Source organism: Oreochromis aureus, linkage group 13 (assembly GCF_013358895.1).
Source record: "Oreochromis aureus strain Israel breed Guangdong linkage group 13, ZZ_aureus, whole genome shotgun sequence".
In the NCBI taxonomy this organism is placed as follows: Eukaryota; Metazoa; Chordata; class Actinopteri; order Cichliformes; family Cichlidae; genus Oreochromis; species Oreochromis aureus.
In genome coordinates this window covers 9,595,738-9,610,558 of record NC_052954.1, presented here as the reverse complement: position 1 = coordinate 9,610,558, position 14,821 = coordinate 9,595,738, and the positions used below count along the sequence as shown (strand labels likewise).

At 39.2% G+C, this 14,821-nt stretch overlaps 1 protein-coding gene across 1 annotated transcript; it reads right to left on the bottom strand.

Moving 5' to 3' along the window:
* Window positions 1–58: 58 nt before the first annotated feature.
* tm9sf3 (transmembrane 9 superfamily member 3) lies at window positions 59–14,095 on the bottom strand. Its single transcript, XM_031737918.2, has 15 exons — window positions 13,894–14,095; window positions 12,794–12,989; window positions 12,524–12,646; window positions 10,281–10,441; window positions 10,070–10,147; window positions 9,617–9,748; window positions 9,337–9,503; window positions 7,794–7,888; window positions 7,551–7,681; window positions 6,704–6,843; window positions 5,909–5,977; window positions 5,655–5,801; window positions 5,468–5,551; window positions 5,297–5,373; window positions 59–1,752 (listed from the first exon to the last, which is right to left on the bottom strand). The coding sequence occupies exons 1-15, from the start codon at window positions 13,984–13,986 to the stop codon at window positions 1,685–1,687; spliced, it is 1,761 nt and encodes a 586-aa protein (XP_031593778.1). The 5' UTR covers window positions 13,987–14,095; the 3' UTR covers window positions 59–1,684.
* Window positions 14,096–14,821: the final 726 nt, after the last annotated feature.

Genomic DNA, 14,821 nt, shown 5'->3' with positions numbered 1-14,821 from the left:
CTAGTCTGGAAATAAATGCTGTTCACTAAGTGCTAATCAGGTTCAACAGTATTTACCATCAAAGTCAAGATCACACTTTAATAACCCCTGTACATAAACATGTTTATTTTCTTTTTACAGCAAGTTAATATGCAGGTTCAAAATGTCTAATCAGACATTGGTACACAACATGAGGTGCCAAAATCAACTTCAGTGGGGGAGAACTGGAAATCAAGAAAAAAAAAAAGAAAGAAGGCAATGCCACTTCTCATACAAGTAGGGTACATACTGAATTTACACAAAATGGGGGGGAGCATTTGAAACACACCGCAGCACTGTGTGTGGTTATGAAAACATCTAGCTTTAAGTGTACATAAAGTTGAATTTGTACAGTATGTTTGCAGAAACAAAGCGACTGCCTCTTTCCGTTGAACATTCACAGATGATGTTTCAGGTTAGGCAACAGAACGTGATGGAAATGGCTTACCAGAAGATGTAGAGCCTTTTTAAAGCTTTAAATAACATATGGAATCAAAATAAAGTGTCTAGAAAATCACCAAAATGCACCTTTCCATTTTGAAACCAAGAAGATGCCAACAATCAGGAAAAAGAAAAGAAAAAAAGGACAGCGCTGAAGTGAAATCTGATTTGATGATTTGGTGAAAACTTCATGCAATTTCAGGCAAGATGTAACAGCGCCACCAGCCCCACCCCAAGCACCAAACAAACAAAGTGTTTTAACTGAACGATTCATTTTTGGAAGAAAGGAAAAACAACACCCTGTAGTAAATCTGTACAACGAAAATACATTTGGGATCTACATCTAAAGGTACATTATTAAGGTTATATACACTGCCCACCATCCATATATTATCTTTACATGTAGACTTCATTCAAACCCAAACATTTAGAAAACATAAAACTAAACAGATAAATGGGATCACATCAAACATCCATTTTTTTTAAAAATCAGCTCTTGCTGTACCTCAGCTGTTGCTCAGTCCCTCTGTTCTTTGTCTGTACAGTAAACTACAGCAGGACTAAAATCTCATGACTGGATGGACTGCTACCTTAACAGGGAGTTAAGAATAATCGAAATTGGGGAATGATTATTGGGTGATCATTTTTAGGTTTTTTTTTTTTGTTTGTTTTTTTCCCAGTGGATTTCAATGAAAACAACCAATTGTACTATAGTAACAATAATTCGAGTGACTTCATGAATACAAAATAGACTTCAGAGTCAGAACACAAACACAAACCCAACTCTCCAATATTCTGACACAACAGAACAAAGGCTTTCAATACACTCAGGCCTCTTCACTGAAGAGAGCTACACTATTCCATCAAAATCACATGTACTGTATGTTCTCTGGTCTCAGGTGGGACTGGGTTGGGAAAGAGAAGCCATGTCAGCCTTAAACATTCGCCCCCTCCCTCAACGTTTGCTTGAAAGCAACTGATAAAAATCAAAAGTTGTGTTTGATATCTCTTCCGCAGGTCTCCTGTTGTTCACTTTTGAGTTGCGGCGTTGAAAATCTTTCAGAGGGAAAAAAAAAAAAAATATGGAAAAACTACATTGTACAAAGTGAGATTCTCAATCTCTTTGCAAGAAAGAAAAGTAATAAAGAATGACTTGTGCCCGCCGTCTTTTGGGATACGCCTAGGCAAATCCATTAACATCCCTGTGTTGATGCTGCTTTACTTCTTAGTCAATTTTCACATTTGTGTAAATCTTCCTCACAAAGGCACTTGTTCCCATGTATCCTACGGCACCTGAAAAGCAAAAGATGATTTGTGAGCGAGTTGCTTTTTGTTTGACAGCACCACGTATCAACCTCTGCTGTTACTTTGCAGGTAAATCCATCACGAGACAGGATGATTACTGGTGAGGTATCCAATAAAGGTTTTAGCACAGAAACGCACATCCCACATCTACAAAATGAGCAGTCAGACACACAGCCAGCCCAGGAGGCACTGTGTAGTACCTGATGCAGATCAGAGAAAGCTCCACAAAGGTCCTTCAAGGTACATGAGTGTCAGCCTTGGCTTATTACTCTTTCAGCTGAAAAATGAGTTTGGCTTGCAGCTGGTGGGGAAAAGACTACTTAGCTGCACTTAGAGCTGAATAACCGATGTAGAAAATAAGATTTCTCTAAAAAGATAATTGGTTTCATGCAAGAACTACTTGTATGTACATACGACTAACATTTTTCATACTGAATAAGCCTAAATCATATACAGTCAGTGTGCTTTTCTCCACGTTTGACTATGAATGAATTTTCAGGTTAACGTTGTAATTTCATCGTTTACAGGGAGGTGTGAAAAGCTTTTATTAGATTGCTGACCGTAGCAGCTGTCTACTGTACTTCTATAGCCCCCTCCATTGTACCACCTGCTGTTTAATATTTTCACATCCATCTCTATGACTGTCACGTCCCCTCGACCACCACCTGTCTAAGCTGTAAACCACTTTCTGTTTGAGCAACAATTCTCCTTTACTCCTGTCGCAGTACCGTGCACGTCTAACAATACAATGTCAGCAGTTGTATTAATATCTTCAAATTATTCGAGGTCCCCCGTGTCTGCTGACAGACTTCCCAGATTCTCTTGATTTTTGACAGCTAGACTTGCAGCTTGATACACAAAAATAATCCATCTGGGATGATAATTTGCAGCAATTTTTGGAGAATTTGCACAAGATCACAAATGCACTCCCATTCATGAGCAGGAGGCATTCTTCATGTGAAAATGAGCAAGAGGAGGAAATTTGTGCAGGTAAGAGGAAAAGCAAACCTTGCAAGACATGAATTTAAGGAAGACTGTAAAAATGGTCATGTTAAATTATGGAAGCTGCTGCTTCCTGCCTTTAACATTTTTTAAAGGCAGGAACCAAAAGGCATGTTTCATTCACTAAAAAGTAAAGCGAGGTTAAATCCTCTAAATGCCCAAATTTAACCACAAACTGTTAATGTAAAGCACAGTTTGAATGCTGTAAATAACGGTTCTTGCTGTGACAGTGATCCATCAAGTATCACCTCAATATTTGCATTTTTACACCAATCAAATTGATCCACAAGTTCTCCAAATGATATTAAAAAAAAACCCAAAACTGAGTAATAATCCCCCACTCTGAGATATTTAAAAACTGAACTTCAGTGAAAGGTGAATTTGCTCCACACTATGAGTAAGATGCAGTGTAAGAACTGTCTCAGTCTCTGTGCTCAGAGGGTGGGGGGTGTGATGAGGAAATTGAGAAATCTTGAGCAGAATTTAATGTCAGACTGGATTTTGCTTAGGGTTATTTTTTATGGCGTCACGCCTCACTGGCACAAATAACACTGCTTATTTGTATGTTTCCAATAAAGTGGATGTGTAACCAACATGTGACATGAAGTGAGACGTGGTAGTTGAGATTTTAGCCCATCACGTATTCATCACATCTATTTATTTCTTTTCTCTTTTGTTTAAACGAACTGTATGTAAAGTCACATAATCACAAAACCAACCCTTTATAAATGAGACCACTGGTGTTTATGAAGTGAACAGCTATTTACATTTGGCATAACTTCTAATAGTTCCTATTCTGAGATGAGTCTTCAACAAACTCTGAGTTTAAAAATAAACTCAAAGTTGATTAACTTTGAGTTTCTTGTTCCAGACCAGCTGAGCAGAGTAAGTTCAATCAACTCTGAGTATGTTCACCCTGAGTTAAGCATGTGAGAGTGGAGAAAGAAAGCCATCATCAATGGAGCTCTGATACCACAATTCACTATGGCAACGGGTAAATAAAAAGTGTTATTTAAATCCAGTAAACCAAGGAATATGAATGTGTGTCAGTGTGGACCGTGACAGTTATCTTAAAAAACAAAGAGAAAAGAGATTTTAATGAGCTTGGTCTGCTCTGTCACCATCATAGAGAGAATAAAAGTTTGATATACACGTGTGTGTGTGTGTGTGTGTGTGTGTGTGTGTGTGTGTGTGTGTGTGTGAGAGAGTGAGAGAGAGAGAAGTTCAAAGCTGGATCATCACTTACCCGGCTTGAACTTTCATTAAATGAAGCTTGAATTCTAATTTTAGGTTTGATATTTAAATCTTATTATTTAGCTTTAACCCTACGGGGCCAGAGAGTAGGTGAGAGAAACTGAAGACAGTAGCAGACTGCAGGGTGGATCCACCTTCAAGACGCGTTTTTATTAAATTATAACAGTTTTTTTCTCCCTCTCTGCTCTACAGTTTATGACCATTGCGTTGTTTGAAAAAATTATTATCTGGAAATGTTAAGTCATTATAAATGGATCCAGACAGGATGAACCTAAACTGGATGAGGGCCTGATCTGGTCTGAACCTGTGATCTATTCATCAGGTTTCGATCTCTCCTGCTTTGCAAGTAGACTCCGGCCCGTTTGCTAATCTGTTACGGAGCCTTTGGGCAGATCCTGTTCTCTGTCGACCCACTGAGACTGATTTGTGATTTTTAGTGGGAAATATGTTGAGATTCAGAGTCTGAATTTCAAACCTTTTAAAATGTTGAAAGCCTTTAACGACTGAATCTCAAGCTGTGAACAAATTTCAGCAGATATGTTCAGAATACTGCTTTGCAGCTGCATATAAAAAGACACTTTAAATAAATTTAGTCCAGTTTTCAAGTCTTAAAATCATCTTCACTCAAATATTCACCTTCTCCAAAATCCCAGCTGTAACAGACATTTTCCCCATCGGTGTGACTTTTACGACATGACAAATGATTGACAACAGATCATATATTATGCATCTTTATACAGATGCAAGCTATTATGCAGATACATTTAAGTTAAACATTAACTGCTACAGTAATGTTTCAGAGGAACTGACTAAGAGTGTGACTGCTGGATTACTGTCCACAGAGTAAGAAACATGTAGACTACATAGACTTTATTCTGAGCTGTCCGTCTCTATCCTTATATATTGATGAGTGAATGGCTGTAACAGCCCTGATGTGATTTTTTTTCCAACCTAACATCTAAGGTGGGATTTCACTGCTTCTAAAAACATAAACATCTGCCAATTAAGTTGCTCTTTCATTTGCTCTTAGAGGGACTTTACAAATGAGGAAGGAGTGAGTGTCAATCAGCTGGTTCAGGTGCAGAGAAAAACTCAAGAGTTTTTTAGTTCATGATCTGTTACCACGGTAACCAACTCAGTTAACTTTTTTTCCTGGCACAGAAAACCAGGGTTTCCCCCCATCTCATGGTTAACAAACTCAGAGTTAGCTAAACCTGCTTCATGGAATAGGGCCTGGACCTCCTACAATATAAAATTAAGTGGACCTAAAACTTACCACACATGATTCCCAGGGCAGTGCTGAACACAGCCATGTAGCCAAAGTAGAAGGATGTCTGGAACAGCCCATACATCCTGAAATACAACAGGATAAAATGTAAGAGGTGTGTAAGATGTAAGCACTTCTACAACAGGATGTTTCATCGGATTAATAAAGAGTAAAACTCACTTAGTTTTGAAGAAATAGTAGTAAAAGGAGTACATGTACACATAAACAGCAGTGGATGCAGCAGAGAGGAAGCTCGTCCATTGCCTGGAAGAGATGGACAAGCAAACGAGAATGAGGATTGATGACAGGATGACAATGCCTCAACTTTGTGGCTGATATTCCAGAGATCCGTGTGGGAAAAACTCACCATCTGTAGTCCTCAGCATTGAGAAGAAAGTATGTACACACAATGGTGACACACACAGTCACAATGCACAGGATAACCAGGACCAGCATCATGAAGCCATACACATAGTAGATTTTGTAGGCCCAGAAAGATGTGAAGATGAAGTACCTGTCACATGAGGGGGAAAAAAAAAAAAAAAAAAAAAAAACCCACTTCAACATGGCTGTCTGGATCATTTTAAACCGAGTCCCTCAGTAACACTGCAATACACTTACATTTCTATGAAAATGGAACCAAATGGAAGGATTCCTCCAAGGCACACGATGACAGCTGGCTCCATGAACCTGAGAGCACAAAATTCAACATATTGACGCGGCCATGTATCCTTGAGTGTTCGTGTCAGAGTCCCCCTTCAGGGTAAGGACACATTACGAATTGTTTTACGAACGCGAGAAGGGGGGAAAAGTCGACAGATTGGAAATTCGAGTAGAGTCAGACAATGGCCTTAGGTCACATCTACCTTTTCCATTTGGCAGCAGGCCACAGTGCTTGGCAGAACGTTGTAAATGTTAATAAACCTGCAGTCGATCGCTTTTCCATATTTCATAACCTAAAAGTGTTTGTGCAGACAGCTAAAATGTTTTGAACTTTAAACCTGACATCTGGCAACTTAAACACAGGCCATTCAACACCTTGTGTCACCTGCATCGAGTACGACATTCTCACTGCCCACTGATCCGATAAGCTAAACCTACATCTTCTGACATTTTATAAACAAAACAAAGGAAACCTGCCACTTATTAGAATCATAAATAACACTCTTCTGACCGGTGCCCCTTACAAACTAACGGCCTGAACGGCATTTAGGGCAGGGTCTGCATGAAAGAATTATTTTAGGGATATGTGTTCTCACTGACATCATAGAGGGACAAGATTAAAAACAAAAACTGTTGAAAGTGGTGAGATCAGGGTAGTACAGAGTTCCTGTTACACTATATGCATTATCTGACCCCACGTCTCTGTCACTAAGGCAAAGACACCTGCGACTATCCACGTCAAACCACACCTACCATTTCTTCTCAGGGATCGGCCGCGGCACAGCATTAACTCGGCAGGGAAAGTTGGGCTGGCCAGACAGATTCCTCCCCAAAATTGTTCCCACGAGGTTCAGAGGCAGGATGACAAAGAAGCAGATACAGCAGACAGCAACCTGCAAAGAAAACAAACATTTAATTGTTTTAGTTGGGTGGTCTGTATTTACGGCCATTATCCAGGGTGTTTTCACATCCCCAATCAGTTGTTTTAATTTTGTTGACTGTGTTACAGAAGTTAATGTTCACTGCGTGATCTTATGGTACAAACTCAAATGTTCATTAAACTGGAAGAGTAACAGATGAATGGATTTCATCAGCAGATGCTCCGGTTTGGACAGAAAGAGCAAAAACCCTGCCCCAGATGTTTCTGAGGTTTGGCTGAGTCAGGGGAACGATGGCTATTCCGTGACACTTTTGATTGATCAGCTTTGCAGCACTGAGTGGAGCAAACAAACAGCTGTTTGTAATTTTTGTAATTAGCAATTTAAAAAATATGTCAAATGTTTGTGTGTGTGCATTTTTTTATTGCTGTAGTGTCTGAAAACATTTGGCACTAAATGAAGAACTAAAGCAAACAGAATTAAAACTCTATGGCGGGTTTGGGACTCCGGTGTCATAAATATCAGGTGAAGTGTGTGTATTGTGTTTCAATTTGTTAGTACACTTTTCTCATTACTTCAGTTGTGTTCCCCTCCAAGACTAAATCCCATCGCTGATACCAGAGATCTATGTGGCCAGACAATTTAAATGCTAGCTCTTGACTTGGAGGATGTTCTTCATAACATTGTGGTTTTTAGGGAGGTGCTGCAGTGTGAAATCCCACCATGGTTCCAAATGGGATGGCTCTGGAGGCGTGGTAGTAAATAGCGATGAAGTTGATGAAAAAGGCAGTCCCACACACCATGGCTGGGATCATAAAGGCCCCAATGAACATTTGTTTAATCCATCTCCTGCCTGTATTAAGCCAAAAAATAAATAAATGAATCAGACGGCAAAACACGACAATCTGCTTTAGCAGGGCATGTCGAACATATTGTGTTTGTAAGAAAATGAACTATTTTATTACCTCCTTGTTTTGCATACAAACTTCCCCCGAAGTAGCCATTGACAGGAGAGGTTGCAGCATACACAAAAATGGCTGTGCTCAGCATGGATCCTCTCCTACAGGGAAAAGAAAAAGTTAAGGCAAGTGAAGACCACTCCCCTTAGAGTTGCATATAATTTTTGTAGTATTTTATAGCACACTTGCACCTAATTCTATGTCTAAAGCAAAAGAACGATAGAAATAACCACTTGATTCCTTGATTTACAAAATGGTTACCTTCTTTTTTTAAATTTCCTCTTATTTATACACAAATGATAATTAATTATTCTTTTCTATCTTCTTTCTATTTTTCTAATCATTTTTTTAATGTTAAGCATGACAGACTACAACAAACTAACGTAAGGTAGCAGACCACTCAAAATGTAAGGTAATGCTTTTTTAACAAGTTAATGCAAGTTCCCAGAACACCTCTTTCAACATGTAGCTCCCAAATATAGCACAGATGTTCTTTTTTCTACAATGCCTGTTTCAGAGTCTGTAGCTTTAAAATCAACTGAGTTGCTGCTGCCCCCCACCTCTTCTAGGAAAAGGTATGACAGTGAAATGAAGCCAATGGGAGCAGCACAGTATCTCTCCCACTTCTTTGTCTGAGTGATCTTATTAAATGTTATTATCAAAATCACAGCACGTCTTTAACTTTCTCAGATGTTATAATATAAAATCCGGATTTATAGAGTGGGAAAAAATGTCTTGCATGTTACACCAGGTTAACAGTCCTTCATACCCATTCTCTGCAGTGACGCAACACAAAAACACAACCCGCACAAAACTCTTGTCTATTGGCTTCAGTCATCGATCTTAAAAGTCTCCAATTGTTCTTCAATATTAGCATTTTGAGCCTTACATCAAAAGGTAATTGTAACCTTAGCCACATTAGCCACTAGACATACCAGAATAGGATTTTTACCATAGCTGTGGAGACTAAAAATAAAAGCCAACAACTCAGTCTTCACTTCTGCAAGAGCCAAGACTGCATGAAATGATTTCTTGGGATTATTTAGAATACTTTCACTGCCTTCCCGTGCTGCCAGACAACTTTTTTTTGACTGAGAAGCTGAAGTCATTATATCACTATAAAGCCAGCAGTCTCTGCAAACAAAAACTGTATTTTTACTTTAGCTTATTTGTTTTGCTGTAAAACTTTTTAAAACACAGAATAATGCACATTTTATACTTTTCAGGCTAAACAAAGAAAGCGAATAAAATTCTTAGAGGCTTTTAAACCTGGGAGCTCATCTAGTTGTGGGGGTGCTAGGAGAGTGCAACTTTTCACAGCTTTACACAAAAAGGAGCATTTTCACAGTACAGATTTTCCTGATTATTTCATATTTAAATTTTAGCTGAATGATTTGAACCTCGCTCTTGGATAAAACCGTAAGTGAGAGATGACAAAGATTTTTGATAAGGGATCCAATACATAGAAATCAGCTTAGCAACTAAAAACTAGATCAACAACAGTCCTCAGCGAAATCTTACAATCACAACAAAATGTTCAATTACTCACTCTGTGTACAGATCCTCAACCATAGCAACGATGATAACGATGAGGGAGACTGAGAAAATCTGGCAGCCGGAGCCAATAAGTGAAGAGAAGATCAGTGGATGGCTTGACGGCCTAAACACATCTCCATGTACCTGCTTCCACCCATATTCATCTCCAAGGTCTCTATCCTGTTGGTACAAAGCAACATAAGGAAACTCAGAGAAAAGCGTGATGGGGAGAAAAAACAACAAGACCAGATCTTAGTTACATGTTAAAGCATGCAAGTACATCCAAAGTTTACCATGTCATCCATTTCCTCCTCTTTGCTGTATCTGGCATAGTCCTTTCTTAGCGTTCTCATAAGAATCATGGACACCAGACCCACCAAGAAAATGACCATCATGAAGGAATTGAAGATGGAGAACCAGTGAATCTAAAAAAAACAAACAAACAAAAAAAACGTATAGTAAAATCAAAAATTTTCTTTAAGAGGTAGCAACACTGGAAAGCTCTTTGCATCAAAACAGTACATCAAATATCCACACTTGAGTAAAACAAATGAATTATGACACTGCATGGGAAAAAAAAAAAACAGACTCTTATTGAGCAGGTTGGTCATTTACATTACATCTGGTGCAAGGCTCAACTTGCATCTTCTGAAATGTCATACAGAGTTGTGCTGTTACAACAAGCCAATGGTATCCCCACTGGCATGAGGAAGCATGTGAAAAACCAGAAAAGTTATTTCACTCACTCTGTGCTGAAAGAAGGATGGATCAAGGTACTTGTCGAATCTGTCTTCAAACTTTACATCTGACTTCTTCCATTTCACCTGGATAGGAGAGGTTCATTGGCATTTATGCATGTGTTTACATGTCCTATGTATCCCCAAGAGAGTATAAGTTAAATATGGCATATATACAATGATTTTTAGCTTCCCAGAATGTTAATCAAAAAGTACTCACAGAATAGGACATTGCGATTCTTGTGTTTGGCACAAGTCTGACTTTGCCTTCGCTGGTCAGATTTACATCAACGATTCTATTGCCATTGAAGCCGATCTCTAGTTTCTTATACGTCCACAGGAAGTGCTCTTCTCCATTTTCATCTGCCTCACCAACAATACCTTTAAAAAAAAAAACGAAAAAACAACTCAAGATCTCGTTCAGCAGTGGTCCAATTCAGCAGTGGTCCAATGGACAGGTGAAAATAAACGCAGCAAACCTTTAGTTATACAACACTAACAATCGGAGTGTAAATGCCAAATAAAGGCAAGGTTTGATGACTTTGTAACAGCATAATCTCTCTACTCACTTGTTACAGTCAGGATTTAGTTTTCATAAAAGGTCATTGCTGAGCAAAGAAGTCTGATGCAAAGCAAGAACTATGAATCAGCACCCCGTTACTCCACTACAGGGGACATGACTAATGGTAACATAAAAATCTAATGTTGTGGCTACATGTATTTTAACTTTTTTTTTTCTTGTTTAATGTTTAACGCCTGAAAAACTGTTGCACATTCTGCATCACAAATTAATGTAGACGGGAAATTTTGTTCTAGCATACATATTATGCAGGCGAGCTCACTTTATTAAGCGGTACTACAAGTGCACAAGTTCTGAAAGTGATGAACGACAGGTCTGCAGTTGCTGAGCTAAATAACCCTGATAAACATCTCATCTCATAAAAGAAAGGCACAGCAGTGCACTTCTCACACAATAGCAACCCGGACGTTAGACTTATAGATATTCACTCCTAATTATGCGACACATAACTCAGCAACGTTTGAGCAAATACCAGCGCCCCTCCCACTTCCTTCTACATCAGCTTGCATAGTCTGTTTAAACAGGGTAGGAGTGGCACCATTGTACTACTCCAACATATGTGAGTGATCACACTGACGGCTTGTTAGAGTGACAGTCTTGAGTCAGTAACAATAGTGAGTCATTAATATCCTTCTTATGAAGCAATTCAAGGTTTATGTGAAAAGCTTTTACATATGTGAAAGGAATACTGAGAGCTGCAGGAGAGTTTTTATAAGCCCTGTATCCAAATATTCAACTATTTTAATATTCATTAGGTTTTATTCAGCAATCAAATTGGAAATATAAACCATTTGTTGCTAATTTGACAACTCTGTTTTATGTTAAGCTTCTTTGCAAAAGAAAAAAAAAAAAATACAAGACAGGCCGTATCCTACACATCTTAACAGTGTGTTGCTTGCTTGGCACAGGAACAGCACTCTGACTCTTTCTGACATGTTCAGTGGGTGAGCAAACAGGGAGGTTTCAAAAAGTGAGAGAGCAGCGGGGCACAGTGTGAGAGAAAAGTTAAACCTGCTGTTGCTGCCAACTTTCTCTCCGACTTATCATTTTACACACAAATAAAGATGAAAAAAAAACCCAAAACACCACAGCCATTGTCTTTAACACATGGGCTGAAGAGCTCACCTTGGGAAGTGATTATTATTCTGGACAGCCCTAACACTCAGTACATCCAGTGTCTTTATTCATTTTATGTCAAAATAGTTCCACTCATTAATATATTTTTCAGTCAGAATAATATCATAAAACTATTCTAAAATGTAAAGCTGATGAGGATTCACACTAAAAATATAGGCTAATCAACTGGTACACTGCACTAATTAAGGTGATTCAAAACAAAAACAATACAACACAACATAGACTAAATCTTGAGTGCCTTTTAGTTTGACATTTGACACGTGACATTGTGTCCTGTTACACCTCCCTACAACACCGGTAAAGAATAAATGGACCAGTCATCTCAAGAATAAGAACTGGTTTTACTTCTTCACCATCAGGATGAAAATGTCGGTCACTCTACTCTAAATATTAGCACTTTGACACAGCTCTTGGATGCCACATCACCACTAATAGCCAGTAAGATGGCATGCGTGAAATTCTGAGATGAGAGGGATGTTAAAATTAAATTTGCCTATGTTTTTTTCATTGCTGTTGGGTTTTGGTTATTCTACTCCCTACACTGCTAGTAGTGAATGTAATCCTATGTGCCTACAGGCTAATAACAGTCGAAAGATGAATGTCGACCAATATCAATGCTCAGCAGATCGATATTATACCTATTACTAGCTACATTTATAATAATAAGAACACACCTCAGAAGTTGGACAAAACAAAAGAAACATGTAAAAATATGTGTTAATTAAAAAAAAGTGGTTATCACTTACCCCAGATTGGCAGGTCATCTATGTACATTTGATACCAGTAGTGGTTCTTTATGGCGTAAACAAAAGCATCCCGTTTGGCTTTGTCCAACTCTATTTCACAGTATGTTGACTGCATGACTTCCTCTACAGAGATAAAGATCACATTTTTAGTAAGTGTAGGAAGTGATGTGGAATTAATGAAGCCAGACATCCAGAGACAAGCAACATTTTTTAGTTGTAATGATCTTGCTGACTCATAAGTCCTAAACAGGTGAAAGTCAGTGTAAGTACCTTTGAACTTTATTTGCAAGCCGCTGAATTCAAGCTCCACTCCCTGCAGAGCCTCTCCAAGTGTTTCATGGTAATGACTGATGGTTTTCTGGGAGCCCGCACAGAAGGGCAACGAGAAATACTTGTATGTCTCCTGTCGGTTGTGGTAAGGCCCCACTGTGTTCATCCATAAAACTACCTCCTCCTTATCTGTGTACTGCAAAAGGAAAACAGGAGGACTCTGATAATCAAATCCAGGAATGCTACACTAGTTCTGCAAGTTCTACTGGTGTCCTATTCTTATTCTAATGATAGTGCACCAAAGAAACTTCTGTGAGTTGCCGACAACTTTTAAAACAATGGCAGCAACTTTCACAGCACTATCACGTTATAAATCATGCAAACAAATGAAAATTTCAGGCTCTTTTCACACTGTTATCGGGCCATCCTCGTAGCACTATTGTGTGTTAGCTATGTGTACCACTGGCAAGGAAGTTCTCTTAAATGCAACATCCGCCTCTTTACTTAACAGCTTTCCCACATTAGCGCCCCATTTATCATTAAAACAATGTAATGCACATTATTATCTTGTTAGCCAGGTGTAATTAGGGCGGCTGGATCTGACAACTGAGAACAAAAGTCATATGAAGAGGGCCTTAAGTTTAATCGATGTCAAGAGTAAATGTTTTTCATTAATTGTGTTTGCGAGGCTAAACGGACGGCAGTATTATAAATCTTGCCTTTGATTAACTAACTAACGTTAGCTACATGCTAACTAGCTGCTAACTTAAGTGCAGCTTCCGCCGGTGCTCAAGTAAGGTTGTAAAGACCAGCTTGGAAGATGTGCTAACAAGCTAGCAAGCAAACGTTACCCATAAGCACTTAGGCCGATAAGTAGTGACAACTTAGCCGGCTAAATGAATGCCTACTCGTTTGATAGCTCACCCAGTACCAGTATATAACCCACAAAGACCAAGTCATGAACCCTGTCACGTTTTTAATTCTGTTTTGTGGGGTGTAGCTAGCCGTCGCGGCTACAGTTAGCAGGTTACACAGAGCACAAACGTCCATTATTTTCAAGGCTCCCCCTTTTCAGTCGGCCTCTCAAAAAGGTGTCTTACCGTGTGGTCATGTTCGTCTGCATCGACAGGTGATAAAGAACACACAAGTGCGAAAAACACCGCCGCTACCACCTTCCACCTGGAAGATCCCATTATTTTCGGAAAAAAAGTGTGCAGAAAGACTGGGGATGTTAGCTTTGCACGGCTATCCCACCTTCTTCCTGGTTGTATGACAGAGGCAATTTTTAGGGATGCTCTCGTACGCATATGGCGTAAGAGCCTCATGAGCGTTCGTCGTACGCACGTTCGATTGGCTGAAAAGAGGCACGTGGCTGACGGCGTCCAGTCAGCGCAGAAAACGATGGATACACGGTGACTATAGAAACTCTGTCGGCGCATCTACCGCAACCTTCGGCCACGTCATCCGACTGCAAAGACTGGAGCTTCAACTTTGACAGAGAGCTGGTGCATGAAACATGATCCTCGAGTACAACAAGCGGGTCTATTCACTGTCTGATGAGGCCTCTTAATGGGCCCAAAGTTGTCCGAACAATTTGTCAGTCTGAGCCACGGAAACGCGCAATTTCAAGCAAGCACAGCAACCTCTAAATGTCCTACTTGTTTGGATTGCAGTTCTAGGGTTATTCTTTGGATAAAGCTGTTAAGTTAAACCTGAGTTTAAGACTAACTTTAAAGTTCCAATGCACTTTGACTAAATTTATCTTTAAGGACAGAGTTCAGCTAAAGGTAGGCTGACTGTAGTCTCAAACAGACACTTGTCTTCCTTGACTACTTAAATGCTCTCTGGTGTCATTTAATATGTACAATTGTCTGAGTTAGATTCAGACTCTTCAAAATGAAAATTAGTTTTATATTACAATATTCTACATAAATGTATACAAATATCAACTTTAACTGAAAGTTACCCTGTTTCTCATTTACTGCCCCCTACTTGGGTGAAACTGCACAGCAGATGACATTACCATAA

Excerpts from the sequence above, each read along its gene's own strand:
- tm9sf3 (XM_031737918.2), bottom strand. The coding sequence starts at position 13,986 with ATGGGATCTTCCAGGTGGAAGGTGGTAGCGGCGGTGTTTTTCGCACTT. Across the intron at positions 12,990-13,893 it reads CAGACGAACATGACCACACG|TACACAGATAAGGAGGAGGT; the intron begins GTAAGACACCTT and ends TTCCTTTTGCAG. Across the intron at positions 5,552-5,654 it reads AATGCTGAGGACTACAGATG|GCAATGGACGAGCTTCCTCT; the intron begins GTGAGTTTTTCC and ends CATCTCTTCCAG.